General features: G+C 34.0%; 5 protein-coding genes across 7 annotated transcripts; 3 read left to right on the top strand and 2 right to left on the bottom strand.

Moving 5' to 3' along the window:
- The first annotated feature begins 135 nt into the window (after window positions 1–135).
- Window positions 136–3,960, top strand: LOC145944286 (uncharacterized). Of its 2 annotated transcripts, XM_083052542.1 has the most exons (3): window positions 149–368; window positions 3,556–3,650; window positions 3,751–3,960. In XM_083052542.1, the coding sequence occupies exons 1-3, from the start codon at window positions 306–308 to the stop codon at window positions 3,845–3,847; spliced, it is 255 nt and encodes an 84-aa protein (XP_082908668.1). In that variant the 5' UTR covers window positions 149–305; the 3' UTR covers window positions 3,848–3,960. The 2 variants fall into 2 exon arrangements, with proteins under 2 accessions (XP_082908666.1, XP_082908668.1); XM_083052540.1 differs by lacking the exons at window positions 3,556–3,650; window positions 3,751–3,960 and adding an exon at window positions 465–2,742 and having other exon boundaries at window positions 136–368.
- A 120-nt stretch (window positions 3,961–4,080) lies between these two features.
- LOC145944289 (mevalonate kinase-like) lies at window positions 4,081–5,428 on the top strand. Its single transcript, XM_083052547.1, has 2 exons — window positions 4,081–4,991; window positions 5,156–5,428. The coding sequence occupies exons 1-2, from the start codon at window positions 4,092–4,094 to the stop codon at window positions 5,426–5,428; spliced, it is 1,173 nt and encodes a 390-aa protein (XP_082908673.1). The 5' UTR covers window positions 4,081–4,091.
- Tpcn1 (two pore segment channel 1) lies at window positions 4,831–11,178 on the bottom strand. Of its 2 annotated transcripts, XM_083052531.1 has the most exons (12): window positions 10,752–11,178; window positions 10,213–10,430; window positions 9,740–9,904; window positions 9,539–9,664; window positions 8,794–9,101; window positions 8,437–8,717; window positions 7,947–8,168; window positions 7,745–7,864; window positions 7,320–7,659; window positions 6,907–7,208; window positions 6,464–6,809; window positions 4,831–4,964 (listed from the first exon to the last, which is right to left on the bottom strand). In XM_083052531.1, the coding sequence occupies exons 1-11, from the start codon at window positions 10,858–10,860 to the stop codon at window positions 6,490–6,492; spliced, it is 2,511 nt and encodes an 836-aa protein (XP_082908657.1). In that variant the 5' UTR covers window positions 10,861–11,178; the 3' UTR covers window positions 4,831–4,964; window positions 6,464–6,489. The 2 variants fall into 2 exon arrangements, with proteins under 2 accessions (XP_082908657.1, XP_082908656.1); XM_083052530.1 differs by lacking the exon at window positions 4,831–4,964 and having other exon boundaries at window positions 5,156–6,809.
- Window positions 11,179–11,828: 650 nt separating this feature from the next.
- On the top strand, window positions 11,829–13,599 carry LOC145944294 (soluble lamin-associated protein of 75 kDa-like). The gene is made up of 4 exons (XM_083052555.1): window positions 11,829–12,254; window positions 12,515–12,876; window positions 12,992–13,168; window positions 13,233–13,599. The coding sequence occupies exons 1-4, from the start codon at window positions 12,202–12,204 to the stop codon at window positions 13,385–13,387; spliced, it is 747 nt and encodes a 248-aa protein (XP_082908681.1). The 5' UTR covers window positions 11,829–12,201; the 3' UTR covers window positions 13,388–13,599.
- Window positions 13,600–13,644: 45 nt separating this feature from the next.
- On the bottom strand, window positions 13,645–18,608 carry Rb (adaptor related protein complex 3 subunit ruby). Its single transcript, XM_083052518.1, has 10 exons — window positions 18,218–18,608; window positions 17,287–17,362; window positions 16,640–17,221; window positions 16,253–16,549; window positions 15,865–16,132; window positions 15,065–15,778; window positions 14,709–14,999; window positions 14,362–14,633; window positions 13,920–14,284; window positions 13,645–13,813 (listed from the first exon to the last, which is right to left on the bottom strand). The coding sequence occupies exons 1-10, from the start codon at window positions 18,349–18,351 to the stop codon at window positions 13,666–13,668; spliced, it is 3,147 nt and encodes a 1,048-aa protein (XP_082908644.1). The 5' UTR covers window positions 18,352–18,608; the 3' UTR covers window positions 13,645–13,665.
- Window positions 18,609–18,692: the final 84 nt, after the last annotated feature.

Below are 18,692 nucleotides of genomic sequence, written 5' to 3'. Positions count from 1 at the left end.
ATATTCGGCATTGACAGTCTGTAGCAGAAGATGAGGTACTACCTGTCAAACTGAAAAGACCTAACTTAGAGATTCCAGAGTATAGATGGCGCTTCGTACGCGGGATAATTATTAATCATGAAAGCCGATCTGTCTATTCTTATTTCTATGGTTTAACAGCTTGATCATCTGCGCCAATCTGCGGTGATCTGCCAAGTTCATTTGAAGACGTTGCAATATATTTAGTGTTGGCATTTAAAAGTAGTATTCGACATTTAATAGCAGATGACAGAAATTTGCTGTGTTAAGAGAAATCGTTCCTGAGTATGTCATATAGCGAGGAACATATTAAAAACAAAGTGACAGATGAATTGAAAGCTTCACACGTGGTACGTAACCAATGATATTTTCTTATCACTTTTCTTCCCCTTTTCCCCCTTCTTTCCACATTGTGCCACACACATGATGACGTGTCGTTTCGCCAGGAATCGTTCTCGAAATTCTTGCCGATTAGTTTTGCGATAAACTTACTTCGGGGGCTTCGCATAACGGAGAATGCAGGGAAAACTGCAACTCGCCTCGATCTCCTGTTTTGCCATTCTCTTGAGATGCTGCATCACTCATCATTCGCACAGCGGAGAGGGCAAGCCTCCTATGTACGGAGATTATGAAGCACAGCGACACTGGCAAGAAATCACGTTGAATCTACCTCTTGATAAGTGGTACATCAATACCACGGATAATGATCTGCAATACTGGGGCCTAGATTATCCACCTTTAACGGCATATCACAGCCTCTTGTTAGGTCACATTGCAAATAGGATAGATCCCTCCTTTGTAAAGCTGCAGGAATCCAGAGGACTTGAGACTGCGGAGCATAAGCATTTCATGAGACTGACGGTTCTAATTGCAGACATTTTAATTTATATACCGGCAATTATATATTTTGTAATCAATTTGCGTTTGTCAGACAATTGTCAATTCTACGAGTCCAATATATTCAAGTTTAAGAAAAGAGATGTTGTCCTCCTGACAGCACTGATTTATCCAGGATTAATATTAATAGATCACGGACATTTTCAATACAATTGCGTGTCGCTGGGTTTCTTCATCGCCGCTGCAGCTGCTATGATGCAGGATTCAGTCATCCTTAGTTCAGTTCTATTTGTTTTAGCGCTGAACTATAAACAGATGGAGTTGTATCACGCTTTACCATTTTTCTTTTACATACTTGGCTATTATATATCCAATAAGACAAAATCTTGGTTTTCTCGTATTCGCATGTTGACATGCGTTTCTTTTGTGGTACTATTAACATTTTATATTATTTGGATGCCATTTTTCAAGAATAGAGATTTACTTTTCAGTACGGTGCTCAGATTATTCCCGTTTGCCAGGGGTGTATTCGAAGATAAAGTTGCCAACATTTGGTGCGCAATCAATGTTTTTTGTAAATTACGACAGATTTTTACTAACGCGCAGTTAGCTAAGATTTGTTTAACGATAACAACATGCGCGATTCTACCGAGTTGCATCAATTTATATTTGTTACCTACGAAAAATACATTTATACTTTCTCTAATAAATTCCGCTTTAGCGTTCTTCCTTTTCTCATTTCAAGTTCACGAAAAGTCCATTCTTTTAATTGCCATACCGGTTTTATTGCATTTTCATAACGATCCTCTATCTTGTTTTTGGTTCTTGATCATTTCACATTTTAGTATGCTACCGTTATTTATAAAAGATGATCTATACCTTGCTTATCTTAGCACATTAGTTTTTTATTTCTGTTGTGTTTCTTGGATGTGGTCTGACGTATTTTACAATGACAAAACAAAGAGTTCGTTAAATAAGAATGTATCAAAGTCAAAGTATATGGTACAAAAATGTAGGAAAAATAAATTTTTCTCAAATTTGCAAAATTACAATAAAAAATTATATCTCTTCAATGCGTTCTATGGATCCATTTTAGGTGTGTTACTTCTCTCTATCGTTAGCAAATTTATAAAACCCCCAGAAAAATATCCTGATTTATTTTCTCTTTTAATATCAATATATTCATGTGGACATTTTCTAGGCTTTTTTGTATATTTCAATTATATCCAACTATTTGTACTAAGAAAAGAGATTCTGGCAAGAAAAGTTAAGTCATATTGAATGAAGTTATTGAAAACAAAAAAATGTGTAAATTGTTATAAATAATAAATAAATATATACTCTTATAGAGAGTCGAATCAAATTTCTTTTTGGTCCTTTTTCTGCGACGTTCATTCTCTAGCTGTGCTTGTTTTATATATCGTGAAAATCAATTGTGTGAATAATTTTATTCATCAAGGACAAATTTAATATTGACAATACAATATACATCAGACTATTTATTTTTTTTCTTAACGAATTATTTCATTATTGTGCATTCTTCTGTCTAGAATAATTTGAATCAAATCTTAATCTTTTTATGAGACTATGAGAGTAATAATCAAATATATGAATACTCAAATTAAGAACTTTAATTATATTTTAATTTATAACTTCCATAGTTTATGCATAGTAGCTATGCATAAAAAATAAAATTAGTTATGCGATAAAAATGCATATCAACTGAATTATGAATTAAAGGAATGTGATTGTCATACATACATATATACGAATAATTACTGTTTTAAGCACTCTTTATGATGTTCTCTATTTTGTTAATGTTCAATTTGGATCACTAAATCTGAAAATATTATAATTCTAGATTTTAATTAAAACTTATAAAAATGCAATTAAAATAACTGCGCTTAATATATTAAATAGCAATATAACCGAATACACATTATAACATTTTCTCTTGTTAATATAATATTATGAAAAAATAGAAATTTTTCATGTTATAAGTACTGTCTATGAAAACTTATAGAAAAATGTCTATTATAAATTTTGCACTACTAAATGGAAATTTTTTAATCGGATTAAAAATATATAAAATATAATATATTCGCGTAATATTAATAATAACATTTTTTTAAATATTAAATAATCTATACACAAACTGTAATAAATGAAACACACGTTGTAATTTAAATATATATACATTATTTTAGTAAATATAAAATAATAAGTTATTGATTATTGATATATATTTTTTTAAATAATTATATCATTGATAATATTATATTTTATCATTATATTGCCATCGTGTTATATTGCCAGAAACATTTTTTTAGTTCGCTACACTATTGCTATATATTGAAATATTCCAAATAAGATTAGATAAGATATGTCTTTCGAACCTTGCTCTAAACTCTCTTTTTTAAATTTGCATTTAAAATCAGTACGATATTTCTACAGTAAGTCTCAGTCATACAAAAGAACTGCTTTAGATTAGTTGTCTTGAAGTCTTTATAAAATAAATATATAAAATATTTTTCTTTTATTTTATCAATTTTATTCAATCATTATCTGTAGAGACTTAAATCGAACTTTATATATCGTGATATAAAAAGGTTTGTAATTGCGTTTAAGTGTTCTGCCTATATGTGAATTTTAATGTCTTTACAAGGATATATTACCTACAGAGTATATTGTATGTTACAGGAGGTGATAGATCAATCTGATGGTTGTGGTGCCAAATTCTCAGTAGTCGTTGTCTCTGATCTATTCCAAGGAAAGCCCACCCTGCAACGTCACAGGTAATATATCATTTCATTACAGATAATTAAAATATTTTCATAAACTTTGACAAGGTTTCAATAAGGTTTCAATAATGGAACATAATTCCTACACACACAGGCTTGTGCATGGAGTCTTGGAAGAAGAATTGAAGACAATTCATGCTATTTCAATAACAACATTAACACCAGAGCAATGGGGAAAAACCAAAAGTTGAAACTTGTTAAATTTCTTTCATATTGATAGAAATTTGATAACAGTTACTTTTGTCACAGCCGTTTTGTGTAATTTCTAATAATTTATATAAATGAAGAAGCGATGCGAATATTATCCAAGTGATTTTTTTCTACGTTAGACAAGTGCATTCCTTGTAGTTCTGATATCTCTATGTGTGCGAGCTGTAGCACAAATTTCTAACTTTCTTCTATTCAATATTACATCAATTTTTTTATTCGTAAATAATGATTCAGTTCGAAATATCCGCACCGAGCAAGGTGATTTTACATGGAGAACACGCGGTGGTATACGGAAAAACTGCTGTTGCGGCTAGCTTAAATTTACGTACTAAACTCCAATTCTCGGAATTAGATTCTAACGTTATCAAGATAGACTTCGATAGCGTCTTTATAGATTTAAAGATATCTTTAGATGAATTTCTAGAATACTTTCAGCCTTCTTATCCGTTTAATGAGAATACTGATCGATTACTTGAGCAAGTTGAACAATTTGTCGCTTTACAAAAATGTACCGGCATGTACAGTGGTAAAGAGTCACAGAAGTTGAGCTTACAAGCGTTATTTTATTTGCTCGTTTATATCGCCTACGAGGAACAGATCCAAATTAAATCTTTCTCCATAAAGTGTTTAAATACGGAATTATCGATCGGCTCGGGTCTGGGTAGTTCGGCATCGTTCGCAGTCTGTCTCGCAGGATGCTTTCTCCACTGGGCACGTCTACTGAAGGGCGATGTTCATGATACATTCGAGAAAGATGATCTTGAAAAGATCTCGAAATACGCTCTGAGCTGCGAGCGAATTATGCACGGCTCCCCATCTGGGATCGACAACAGCGTGTGCACATACGGCGGGATAATAGAATTCCGACGTGGAGAACCGATAAATGTGTTATCCAATATGCCAAACCTGAAGATCCTGCTGGTCGACACACATGTCCCTCGGAATACGAAAGATCTGGTGGAGCGAGTGGTGAAGCTGAGACAAACATGTCCCGCAGTCATCGATTCCATCTTCGACACCATTGACACTGTATCAAAAACGGCTCTTCAAGTCCTCGGTGAAATATACGATGCTCAGACAACTGACGATGAGGCTCTCCTAGATTCAGGATATAAAAAATTATTTGTAAGTCTTACATACGAACTTCAATATTAATTTAAATATATTTTGTTATATATTTCAACGTAATTGTGTGCGTTTTTCTTGTACAGAAGATTCATGTAGATAATTATTCACTGAAAGTTATATGTATAATCATTCTGTTTAATATATATTCATACGTTTTGCAGTCTCTCATCCATATAAACCAAGGAGTACTTAGTACGTTAAATGTATCACATTCGAAACTGGATTTAATTTGCTCACTTGCACAGAGTTATTCATTCGCGGGAAAACTCACAGGCGCTGGTGGAGGTGGACACGCATATATCTTGCTACCGCCGAATACTGAAAGCGAAGGCATTACGGATCTCTGTGACCTATTAAGAATAGAGGGATTCTCTGTCATAACAACTAGTTTGGGTTGCCACGGAGTGACGATTGAACGTAAAATACAGGATTAGTATTAGAATCAATGGTATTACGTTTATGTTAATTATAGTTATAAATGGAAGGAAAAAAGAATAGAGAATTTTATATATTAAATAAATAATTCTATATTAAATATTCTATATTAAATAATTCTATATATTAAATAATGAAGCACGTATCTATTAAATAAATATACAAATTATTACATCATAGATAGGATAGCTATGAAATATTCTTTCGCGCTAGTATAATGTATAACAATATCAGATGTCTGCATATATAACTTGTAAATTACCGTCATTGATTTGCACGATACACAAGAACCGGATCGAGAGGAAAAAAAGATTCCCTTCATTTCGTTTATATTTTGATTTTTAGAGAAGTAGAAATTTCGTCCAAATTCATAAAAAAAATAAAATAATAAATAGAAACATAAATATATCATCCTGCTTCGGATCCAGCTCAAGCCAACTCTAATAATATATAATTTTTAATTGAATTAAAATTGTAATAATTAACAGTGCGAATAAAATTTTTATAAAAAACAAAAATAACATTACTTATCTTCTGCGTTATAATGACTTTGATCTAATGTGCGAGTATTACGTTTTACGATGTATCTTAAATATATAATAATCGGAGTATCAAAGTATATTTATATGTCTCTACTTCGCAAATTATTATACATTCGTTTTGTGAAACTATGTGTCGACACAAAGTTGAGGCGCATCATAATGATTGTTTGTTAAGTAGAACAAAATTATAATGTTCACGACTAGTTTGCATTATCAAAATTATATATAAAAAGTTATATTCATTTAAATAAAAAAACTTGATGATAATTAATCTATTAGAATCAATTAGAATTCTATTAATAGTTAAGAAAAGATTTTTGATCCGGATGCATAATACATTATCTTTTCCTATTGTCAAAAAAACATTTGCGTTAATGTTAAGTTATTGTTCAAGTGAGTTATTTTATATAGTAAATGTACTTATACTAATGTAAGCAAAAATCATAAATTAATTTTAAGAATATGATCTATAAGTCACGTTGCTACCTTTACCTTTACTGGATAAATGTACTATTGTTCTATTGACGGCATAAATTGCCATTCATTACAAGATGATCTATATCGGATGTGCTATCACCACTTGGATCCTCTGTATTATGCGCTACATTAGGTATCAGTTGCTTCTCTTCCGACTTCACTTCGGCTATCCACTCGTTTATCTCATGAGTATACATCTTTCTCTGTAGAACTTCTCGCGTGCGCGGTCGCGATCCGACGAACAGAGTGCTTCCTCCAACGACCAAGGAGTTACGCAGATTTTCCAAAGTTTGAAAATCTTCAATTATGCATTGCAATTCGTTCCACTTCAATTCTATTTCTTCGTGAAGCATTTTTTCTTCTAAAAAATAAAATATACAAGAATACATATTATATAAGTTATAAAATTGTTACGAGAAAGAAAGGGAGAAAACCCTTTATATTGCTCAAATATTTACCGTCGTGTTTTGAAGTCGATTTTTTATACTGTATCCTAAATCGAAAAGCTTCCAAGAAACTGGATACTACGATAGTCAATACGATCATTGTCACCAGATAAAATATCATAAAGTATATCCTTGTATACATGCCCGCGGTAAATGCATATGCAATCATTTGTATGAACCAATTATTAACAACTGTCAATTCGAAGAGTGTCATGCCGCTTGCTAAGAGATTATCAAAAGTATTAAGATAGTAGTATCCCAGCGCTGAGCTACCATTGACAGAGTACTCGTAGAAATCTTCGACGGTTGTATTCCTATCGAGAATAGTTGTAAAAAAATCAGTAAAAATTAAAAAAAAAAAAAGAATCGAAGGAAAAAGACATAGTGCTCAATTTTTTAATTATTATAATTAATTTGGTACTAACTTGCAGCAATTCCGCATATCATATCCGGCGAACAGTTCCATCCCGATAATCGCGAAAAAGTAGTACAGAACCAACATAACGATAGCCGTCGAACACATCTGGGGAGACAGAATCACGAGGGTGCCGAAAACGTCTCGGTAGCGTTTCTTTATCTTGAACAATCTCAACGTTCTGAGTGGCCGGAACATAACCAGGAATGTGACGGAGGGAAATAAAATGAGACCGCATGCGGCGACGAGAGTCATTATCGATGTTCCCAGGTCAAAGAGATTCCATCCTGAGCTCAGGTAACATCTAATACCGAGAGCTAATACTTTCGCCAGTGCTTCGGCCACAAAAACTGTAAATTAATATATTGTCTGCACAAATTCCTTTTCTCTTATACATTTATTTTTATAATTTTAACAGGGTTTTTTTTCACTTACGTCCCCCAAACAATAGAGTATCCCAACACGCAGCGAATCCATGTGCAGATTCCTCAAGACTGCTACTCGGTTCCAAGATTCTTATTATCATGGCGATACAATTGCCGGTAATAATAACACCTGGAAAATTATATATTATAAACAATGAGAAAGAAAATGTTCTCGTGAGTATCAATTATTTGCACAAATGTCGTTTACTTACACACCAACGTTTCGAAGTATGGCCATTTGATAACGGTATGGGCGCCTGTGCACAGCATCTGCAGGGGCCACCACGTCGTGGTTCGGTACCACGGTATATTAGAGTATTGCAAATCCCACTGAAGTGTCGTGGCGTCGTAAATCGACAGGAATTCCTCGCAATTTAAGGCGCCGCTACCCGATGCATTCATATAGCAAAACATTAAAACAATGTCTCGCATGGCTGTAAAATGTGTATAAGATTATATAGATATCTATAATATTATAATATATAGATATTAATATAGATATTAATTATAGATATTAATGTAGATATTATATAAATATTAATATAGATATTAATTATATAGATATAAGATTATTACTTAATTAAATACAATTATATATAATATCGTCATGCAACGTAGATCTGCTTTCGCTTTCCAAATATTTATTACATGATGCAATTTAAGTTGCGTGTTGAGAAAATAATAATAATCTCGAATACGTACATTTATTCGGAACGTAATATCGCATTAAACCTTCGAACTGACGGAATCGCATTTTGTCGGGGTCCTGTTTGGAAACCAAGAGCTTAAATGCGTGTTGACATGCTCTTCTCTTGTGCAGGAACAGCTTCTTAAACTTGTCGCGTTCGCGAGACGTGAACGTTTCATTTACCACCGCCAACATTAGATTCATCATTACGTACAGCATAGTACATAAGTAAGATACAAAGTATATCGCGTACCACTTATTTTGCGAATACGACGGCATCATTACATCCGGAAAGCTGTAATTGCATTAATAGTAAATTATATTGTGTTTTTAAAATTAATTACATCGAATATTATATATCGTCTACTTACTTAGCAGTGGTAAGAAGGACAAATAGACTGACGAAACTATCTTGCAACGTGGAAAAATTCCTGTTCATTTCACTGAACATGTAATAGCCTAATATAGTATATGCAATAATCAAGAAAAAAAGAAGACCCAACATATCTAAGATAGGCGGTAGGGTGAGAAGTATCTGCCTTATAAATCTCCTTACACCTCCGCAATATTTCGTGTCTATTAGAAAGATAGGTCTTAGGGCGCGAGTTACGCGGAAATGCGAGGATTGCCGTACCAGAATTGCCATAGCTTCGAGAAACATGATAATTAACGTGATACACTGAAATAGAAATCAATATGAGACATTAGCAGAAAGTCAATAACCTGGTTTAATGATTAACAGTGTTTGTTTCTTTGTAAAAGAAATCGTGCGTCATCTCCTTTCATTTGAATTTCATGAAGAATATTGCAACGTGTCTGACATTGTACTTTTAACTCAATAACTCATTATGTAAGTAAATTAAAGTCATTATATTCGTTGTAGTTCTTATTACTCATCTGCGCGACGCGGCTGTTGATCGTTAATGAATGCATGACTCTACTGTCTGTGACTCTTATATCATCGCATATTAATTCACAAGTGTAAGAACGGGTAACTATTTAGATGATCTGATTATGTAAATATTCTGTTTCTTCATCGCGTTTTTTTTGTAAACATGTTAAACTATTGCCGTATCCTCGCAAGTGCAAATAGATCTTAAGTAATGTGTTTCTTACTTTCAGCATTGTGCGTTTATGTCTTAACATGGGACCCCAACCAGTCCATCTCAGCTTTAAGGCTAATTCCACACCAATAGTAATTAAGGCAAGTAATTCTACTGAACCATGTACCCATACTGGTACCTGAAATAAAGCATATAAATGAGAAATAATGATAAAAAAGAATTACATTTCGTCATTTATTTGTCTGTGACGTACTTTGAATAGCGGGAGGGCAGGTTCTTCTACAAATGCAAGAGATAACAGGATTAATGAAGTCAATAAATCCAATCCATTGTAGCAACTGTTATGGACTAAGAGATATGCTGGCAAATCTTCAGGATGTCTCGGATGAGAATCAAATTTCTCATTATTTCTACCTTCCTAAAAAAGTATTTATACATTGTTGATAATGATCAGATATCTCAATTTTTTTTAACATAATTTAAGCTCTCTTACACACAGATGTATGCAATATTAAGAACAAAATATACTATATATTTTTGTATTATATAACATACATTATGTATTATATATAGTTCTATGCATATTACAGAATACAATAGATATCCTTGAAAAAAATAATTGATCACTCAATTATCTGCTCATATATATACAAGCATGTTACTCATACATATTATGTTATTAACAACTGCTATTGAAATATAGATATATAATCAATACACAGTTACCTCTAAAAATATCGCAGCTTCATGATAATTCATTTCCCAATGCATGTCCACATCGAGAGTTGCATCGTGCGCAGTAAATACTATATTATCAGTCATACTTCCGGTCCCTATTTCACCCGCTTCGTATTTACAATCCAGCTGATTAGCAGTATTAGCATTGTCAAATGATGACCTTACATGACTTTCCGAAGAAGGCGACGACAGCATAGAGCCGTATTCTGTAAGACATAAAATTTTGTAGATCATCTCAATACAAGCATGCCTTTATAAAGGAATTAATAAAATTTTGAAATATTTATTGAAGAAATAATTTCTAAGATTATACTCATTATGAGTGAAGAGCTGTAAATTCCGACAACTAGCAGAATTACAATTGTCAACAAGACAACTTGCTCTTCAAGAAGAGAATGTCACTCATAGAGTAAATATCTTCCCTGTCAAGTGTACAATCGTGCAACGTTGCAGCCATTCGTAATGACATTATCAGTGATGGAGTGACATTATCTAAATTGATTTAGGATAGTGAAGCTCTGACTCACGTTGATTATTCGAGCTGTTGGAGATCTCTTGGTCGAGCGGCAGACCCGTCTCATTGTTGAATCGCTGATAATCGGCAGAGTGATGTTCACCAGGCCGCGACGAAGACATTGGAGTCCACCAAGTCGCGTCGTACAGCTGTACACTTCCTGTCAACGAGTCACGCTTGACAGATCCTGCTCCGACTTTCAGCCTTCAGCTGATTCAGCGAACCGGCAAGACGTCTCCGCTGCGGGACGCATTCAGGCTCCGACTGAATGACGCGATGCGCGCGGAGATGTATATAGGCGTATGTGCGAATATAAGATATACATATTTCACGCTAGTACTGGAGCGCATCGATGTCGACGATCCTGACATTATGTATGAACGTGTAACCGCGCTCTCTCGCTCTTACATACATCATTTAAACGACATTTAAACGAGACAGATACGTACAGGATTGAATGGCGAGAGAGAAAGGAACAAAGCATGGAATGTAGGCGCATGCGTGAATTCCACTGCTGACTTTCACTACATATATTTATATAGGTGTTCGCAATTAACATTTAAAAAAAAATTAAAAGCCACGAGCAGGGCTCTTCTAAGACTAAAGAATATTTTCATTTTATGAATGATCGCACCGTGAAAGATCGCGTAAAATCTCACAGAATCAATTGTACACGCGGTAACAGAGTTCAGTGTTTCTCGCGCCATGCAATGAGAAATACAAGTTTCTATCTTCGATGAACGAACATTGCTGCATTCCTCGCGGCACTTATATAAGATTACGTATAATCTGCGCTCACTCAGCTGACTGTATATGCAATCGTACAAACTCGACTGATTTTTATCAGCCAGTGCTAAGTGTAAGCATCTTAAACAAAGACGATAAAAATTATAATTATATCACAAAAAATAATTACTATTACTTATTGAACTCAATTAAATAAAATTACTCGAGCACGCAAATTATAAATAGGGATAATTCTATAAATAATAATTGATACATTAATTGCCCCGGAAATTTTGATTTTACAGTTGTAAAAATTTAATAAGTTATTGTACTATATCACCATGATATATAAAATAATGAATCTCTTTTTCTACAAATACATTCATTATTTCTTTCTTGATTTCTTTCTTATCTCTTTAAGTATCATGCGTGTAAATTATATTTTATACAGATTTGAATGCAAGACAAGTCGTCGCCACGACATTGTTGAAAACTTTTAAGTTCCAAAAATTAATAAAATTGATTTTAAATAGCATAAAAATTTCTATCAAAATTTCGGGGATTGCATTTCTCATATATCGACAAACTAAAAGTATTATAAAGATTCATATTTTTGTCACGTGCACAAAGTTTTATCAATATAGCACTCTGAGCGATACGATTGAATTATTCTTCTTATCAGTTAATAAGTTTCGCTTTTTTTTGCCGCGCACAATCTAGTCGAATATTTCTCGCTTATGACGACGTCGTTTGCGTCTTCGGTCTGTCTGCTCAAGATGACATGCACGAGGTGATGAATTAACTCGCTTCCTACGAATTCGCATTGCTTTGTTACTTTTATTTAATTGACATTAAAGTGTCCCGTCGTTAATCGGTTAAAAAAAATACTGGCCGATTACATAACATCTCTTTGAGACGAGAGTTTGTCTCTGAGAAGTTAATGTCAGTAAAAAAAAATATCTACTATTATATGCTCGTATTTTTTTTCCGTAAAAGAAAAGTTTGTAAGTGATATAAAAAAACATTATAACGCAATTGTGATATTCGTAGTTGCGCAAAATGTGTTCGAACCGAGACGATCCAGCTTGATCTGCGGAGTTTGAATATTCAGGGCGACGTCCATCGTGTAGATTGTATCGATGGCGATCACTTTGTTGATGTAATGTTAAATGACGAGATAATCGACGTCAATAATATCTATAGCGATCGACTCGTAGATGAATGGCGGCAGGTCCAGACGGATCGCGATAAGGTACTCTTCTACATATTGAGTCAGATTGTTTACCCAAACTTGGACGCGCCGCGAGCAGAGAAGTTTGAATCGTTGTACGCTCCGGTGGATGAACATGACATCGTATCACTGAGATGGCAAAAGGGAAAAGCGGTTGGGTTTTATACCGTTAAACCTACAGGTGATTATGTGTGACATTAGAAGACATTAGAAGACATTAGAAGACATAGAGAAAAGTCTACTAGGGTATATTCAGAGATAATAAACGCGTAAAGTGTTTTCAATAATTTACCTAGGTACGGAAATATTCTCGACGAAGGAGAGATATGTGATGCCTATAGTGGACACGGCATACATTCGTTCAGAATATAGAAATCAGGGTTTTGGTACGGAGATCTTATCCGACGTGATCGCGCGCTTCCCGAATGAAGACATCGGCTTTTCCAAGCCGATCTCAAACGGCATGTTGAGAAGTAAGTATTCAACTCGAGTATCGTATCAGATTTATAATAATACACGTATCTTTTGTATATGAAGTCCTGAAAACATTTCTGATGAGTCACAAAGAATATCGATTGCGTTTTTGGGAAATTGCTGACTGCGATATCGGCGTGTCTCAGCAACTGATATGGTGTCGTTTGAAAAAAATGGTAACGAGTAACGACATAATTTCTATGACAAAAAATGATTAGAATTTATTATAAAAACCATCGCAATGACGTAACAAGATAAATATATATATTTTTAATTGTATTTATATGCATACGTACATATATATTTATTCATATATATATGTATATGTATATATACATATCAAATTACATTTGTAGAAATATTAAGCAGAATATATGTATATATTTGAGAATTTATCTTCGCATAATAAAGGAATATTCAAATCTTTTTATCTCAAAGTGTATGAAATGCATCTGTATATATCACTAATTCTGCAAATAAAGTGTACATACCTATTTTATTTCAAATTACTTTTAAATTCGTTCAATAAGATCGATCCTATAACCATTTTTTCACAGTTTACGCAAACTTCTAATTGCTCAGCATCAATGAATTTTACCGTCACCAATACTAGCGATTTGGACGCTAAAGTATGAGCTGCAAATCTGTATATATTTATTATATTTAGTTCTCTCGTTAAACTTAATCATTCAGATAAAAAATACATTAAAAACACATATTATTAACTATATGATAAATGTGTATGCTTACCGCATGACTTCATCCTCGTCAGGTATTCTTGCGACGTTTACTGTCTCGAAGATTTTTTGAGGAAGAGCATTTTTGTTTCCAGAATAAGGTATCTTCGCAATATGCTCATTCATACCTTTCAATTTAGCTTTCTCCGCATTAAACATGCTTTCGGGCAAGGTCACAGATCTTATTATCTCTCCAATTGGTGGTTTGATACTGACCAGACACGAGTGTTTCTCGTCATTAATCGCAAAATCAATGTTGAAATTTGCCGGTTGAGTAGAATCATTGAAATTAACACCTAACGTAGAAGATAATGTGCTATTTGCATCAAGAATTGGTACTTGTGTAAAATCGTGAATAAACATTCCCTTTTGCAAATTCTGAAAATAATATACAAAATGTTATTTTATTATAATAATGATATTGTATGTTAAATAATATTTAGAGAATTGCTTACCTTATTTCCTATTTCAATCTCTTTAATAACATTATTGCTTTCGTTAGAAAATGTTAATTCGATATTAACCAAACTCGAACTAACTAAATGTTGCGATCTCGTAAATCTATATTCAATTTTTAAACCATGTCCTATGATATTATTTAACAAAGTAGTCTTTTTCAACGGAACGTATGATGTTGACACTTCTTGAATATTTTCCGTAATGATTGAATTGATCGGAGTAAGAAACCCACCCAAACTAGGCGTCATTACAGGAGTCATTGGAACAACTGCAGAAGATAGAATAAATATATTAAAAATTCTTTAAAGTTTTTATCTCTTGTCAAAAATCTCGTTAAACTCACCATCATCCAGATCTAATAATAGATCAAAATTGCTTTTTGGTTTCTCTTTCGTTTCTTGTTTGACAACTTTTGGTTTCTCCTCTTCGCTCTCTTGAGTCTCGCTTTCTTCTTCTTCTTCAGAATCCGAATCTTCACCGCTCGATGATTCACTCTCGGAATCGTCGGATTTTGTTTCATTTTTCTTTTCAGTGCCTACCTCAGATTTATCTGATTCACTCGTATATTCTGAAGAATCGCTATCTTCGTCTGAAGATTCGCTGGATGAAGAATCGAACGATTGATTATCCGATTCTGAAATCGAAAGAATAAAATTAAAGTACATGATATACATATGTTAATTCAAACAGTACTCTTACCTTCAGCGGCAGTGCTTTCCTCGTCGCTGTAGAAGGGTTTATCCTTATCCTTGCTCTTCTTCTTCTCCTTTTCTTTTCTACCGTGTCGTTCTTCTCTATGTTCCTGCACAATTGGCGGTGCGACATCTCGCACGGATGGATCTTGCGTCACTTCCGGGAATGGTGGTAAAGGTCGATAACCCGCGCACGGCATGTCCAGATAGTGAGATAAAGTGCCCAATTGATACTCCGAATCTTTGAATCTGGACGTTAATGTCGGCGCCGGTTTCGGTGCTAAGAAAATCTTCTTTGCGAATTGCGGTAACTTCTTCTTTTGATCGCCTTCATCCTCGAAGATGAAATGCCGCAGGAAACGCGCACGATCTCTGATGTCATAATTCTGATCGTACTTGGCGAGTTGGAAGACGTACTGACAAAACAGTTTCGTTTGTACAGGATTGTTCAAGCATAATTTCACGGCCAGATTCAAGGTTTGCAATTTCACTATATCCTGCTCGTTCACGAAACTCTTCGCCATTTTTCGGAGCACATCCGGCGCTATCTTAGGAACTCTATCAGAGTATTCGCCTAGAAGCCACAGAATAGAGGCTCTGGCTTGTGGTATTGTTATAAAATCCATTAATTTCGCCATATGGCCAATTATATCTTTATGCTCATTCGGTTGTGTTTGTAAAAGTTTTTTTATTACCACAACACTTTCCGCCACGATAGCCTCTGTAAAAGAAGTAAAAGTTACAGCAAAATATATGACACAAGATGTGTGATACGCAAGAATATGCAAGTTGAATATAAAAATTTACCATCTCTATTGCTTAACAAAGATACTAATCCATTGAGACATGTATCAGTCACTTCCTTGATATTACTTGCACATCTGCCGATTGCCTGAATGCTAGCACCAACAAATTCCTTGTCACTGCTAGAGATGTATGTTTGAAATTCTCGCAGTATTACACCGATGCTAGTTTCAGTCGCCAAATTTGTCAATATATCAAGTTTCAAAAGTTTTATGTGAGTGGGATCTGAAGTTCGCACGAAAAACGATTTCAAAAAGGGCTCAAACATTCCCTGAAAAACACAAAATAACGTATAAATATTTGCCATATATAATTATATAATATATGCAATATAAATTGAATTACTATAGATTAATTTATATTGCATTTTAGAGCACTATACTTACATTACCTTTCTTGTAATTGATATGCTAGCGATACAGTGAAGTACAATACTTTGCACTTCTCTATGACATCTTAATAATCTTATTAATGCCTTTGCAGCAGTCATAACTTCGCTTCTGGGTGCTGCGTGATGGTATAACTGAGCGACTGCCATTACCACAGATGCATTTCGACTTTGTAACAAAGGTTTTGTGTTTCTTAACAATAAACGATGATCGGGATCTAATGTAAACTTTGGTTTCTTCGTATTAGAAGAATCGGAATCAGAATCGTAAAATGGTCGATTTTCGTCTTCGTCTAAATTCTGCAAAAATGTTATTCAAACTATTACTTCAATTAATTGAATTAATTATCGTTTTGCCAAGAGAAATATCTTTAAAGATATTATACTTACATCTGAATTTGGATTAACAAACTGTGTTCTAGCATATCTAGTGAGCATGTTAACAATAACCACTTGGCCCCATTCGTCAACATCTACCAATAAATTACATAATTTTCTATAATTCTTATGGATAAGATCTATTCTTTCTGGACAGACTTCCTCGAAAGCCATCACTGCTGAACCCACTACAAGAGTGGTCTTGTCAGAGAGCAATTTTTCCAATACGCTTATCAACTCTTCCTTTTGTTCAGGATCCAATGAGTATAATTTAGGGATAGCATGAGCTGCAGTTTTTCGTACATACGGTGACATATCGCTAGCCGAATCTTTAATAGCAAGCATAACAATGGGTACTATCATGGAAACTCGTATGCTGGACAATACTCTTAAAGCGCTTGCTCTTATCAGCTGATTGGGATCCTTCAGAGCTCTTTGAAATGTTGATATGGACAGAAGAGCAAGATCCTGCTGATCCTCTGCATAACGAACGAGATAAACATATACCAGCTTTTTTACTTCAATATTCTTAGACACTACATTTTTTACAACAGCTGGGAATAGTTCCGATGCATCCCTTCCTTTGGCTACCATCTGAAGAAAATAATGAATTATTATTGCTAACATCACTACTCATTATAATAAATTTATGCAATTACCCCAATTATACGTTTCATAGCTTCCAACTTTAGTCCATCCTTGTTACTATCCAGCATCTCCTTCAGATCTTCGTGTCTAAATCATACAAAGTATTTTTATAATCTTCTTCGTCTCACACAATGCAATACGTAGACATGGTTTTACTACATTTAAATTTAATTAGGAATAACTGTAGACGACCCAACTGGCTTAATTGATTTTTATTAATTCGATGTCATATAAAAATACAGAATGTTATAAGCAAACATAGAAATGAATATTTACATGACTTTAAATGGACAACCTTTAATATTTTACATCAGGAAACACACACTAGGAAAAGAGAGATAGCCGAAATGTTTTATATAAAAAAATATAACAACACGATTAACCTACATAAAGACACAGAGAATTTAAATCCTATTTATGATAGAATAATAAAGGCTGTTTAACTTAGTTCGTTCTTTACCATCTCTACGAAACATTAGTTGACACATCATATGTATTTAGAGAAGTTTAACTTGTTGAAATTTTATTAAATGTTACGTAAGGTATGTTTTAAATGATTTACTTTATAACAATCGTTAGTTTCACTTGGTTTACGCTATGCATGTATAAAATGATTTTCTTTTTGATATATTTGTATTATTATTTTTTATATCTTTTAATTTTAGACTTGATAAGGACCTGAACCAAAGGTCGAAACGTAGTCTGTATTTTTATATGACATCGAATTAATAAAAATCAATTAAGCCAATTGGGTCGTCTACAGTTATTCCTAATTTTATTCTTCACTCTTCACAAAAATACTTGCTATATTTAAATTTAAGTTAAAGCACATAATAAAATTTTAATATGTACTTAAATAGAGCAATTTTGCAATTATCATTTTATGACGAAAGGAACTGTCTTTCACGTGATCGAAGATATAAATCAATGTGAACCAATTACTTCTTATAATCGGAATGGAAAAATCCACCGGAGGCGGGATCTGTCGCGAGATCCGCATCACCCGCGCTGGATGGTCTTTCATTGCTATAAGAACCGCCATTATTGGACAACGTGTTCGCGGCTGCCGTCAACATTCTCCTCCTGCAGATAGTATAATAACTCTTCTTTCTACGAGATAAATCCTGAGATTATCCGCGCATACGAATATTCACTCCCCGAGCTTTTGACAGCTGTAACGTTTGACAATCCTCAGCGAGCAGCCATGTCGATATACAAATATACATACATGTCCACATCACACATCACCAGTGTCGCCAATTTCAAGTCGCGCAACCATAGAATATATAATATAATATACGAGAGCGCGTGTCGATGTGTGCGGCGCGTTCGACTTTTAACCTTCAAGTGGCGCAGCTCGCAGTGTCACGCGCATCGGAATTCGGCGCGCGGGGTGGGGGCAGGTGGTGGGGGTAGG

Source organism: Prenolepis imparis, unplaced genomic scaffold (assembly GCF_030444845.1).
Source record: "Prenolepis imparis isolate NDT839.2.m4 unplaced genomic scaffold, iyPreImpa1.0 SCAF_13, whole genome shotgun sequence".
NCBI classification, from domain to species: domain Eukaryota; kingdom Metazoa; phylum Arthropoda; class Insecta; order Hymenoptera; family Formicidae; genus Prenolepis; species Prenolepis imparis.
The sequence above is the reverse complement of the archived record's forward strand: the minus strand, read 5'-3'. Positions and strand labels throughout refer to the sequence as shown.

What these genes read in the sequence shown, in the direction of transcription:
- Tpcn1 (XM_083052531.1), bottom strand. Translation starts at nt 10,860, where the DNA reads ATGTCTTCGTCGCGGCCTGGTGAACATCACTCTGCCGATTATCAGCGA. An exon ending in AAGCTGCGATATTTTTAGAG is followed by an intron (nt 9,905 to 10,212) that starts GTAACTGTGTAT and finishes ATACTTTTTTAG; the next exon opens with GAAGGTAGAAATAATGAGAA. An exon ending in ATACTTCGAAACGTTGGTGT is followed by an intron (nt 7,865 to 7,946) that starts GTAAGTAAACGA and finishes ATAATTTTCCAG; the next exon opens with GTGTTATTATTACCGGCAAT.
- LOC145944289 (XM_083052547.1), top strand. Translation starts at nt 4,092, where the DNA reads ATGATTCAGTTCGAAATATCCGCACCGAGCAAGGTGATTTTACATGGA. An exon ending in CAGGATATAAAAAATTATTT is followed by an intron (nt 4,992 to 5,155) that starts GTAAGTCTTACA and finishes TACGTTTTGCAG; the next exon opens with TCTCTCATCCATATAAACCA.
- LOC145944286 (XM_083052540.1), top strand. Translation starts at nt 535, where the DNA reads ATGCAGGGAAAACTGCAACTCGCCTCGATCTCCTGTTTTGCCATTCTC.
- LOC145944294 (XM_083052555.1), top strand. Translation starts at nt 12,202, where the DNA reads ATGACGACGTCGTTTGCGTCTTCGGTCTGTCTGCTCAAGATGACATGC. An exon ending in CTCAAGATGACATGCACGAG is followed by an intron (nt 12,255 to 12,514) that starts GTGATGAATTAA and finishes TGATATTCGTAG; the next exon opens with TTGCGCAAAATGTGTTCGAA. An exon ending in CTCAAACGGCATGTTGAGAA is followed by an intron (nt 13,169 to 13,232) that starts GTAAGTATTCAA and finishes TTGTATATGAAG; the next exon opens with TCCTGAAAACATTTCTGATG.
- Rb (XM_083052518.1), bottom strand. Translation starts at nt 18,351, where the DNA reads ATGTTGACGGCAGCCGCGAACACGTTGTCCAATAATGGCGGTTCTTAT. An exon ending in TTGTTAATCCAAATTCAGAT is followed by an intron (nt 16,550 to 16,639) that starts GTAAGTATAATA and finishes ACATTTTTGCAG; the next exon opens with AATTTAGACGAAGACGAAAA. An exon ending in GACGAGGATGAAGTCATGCG is followed by an intron (nt 13,814 to 13,919) that starts GTAAGCATACAC and finishes AAATATATACAG; the next exon opens with ATTTGCAGCTCATACTTTAG.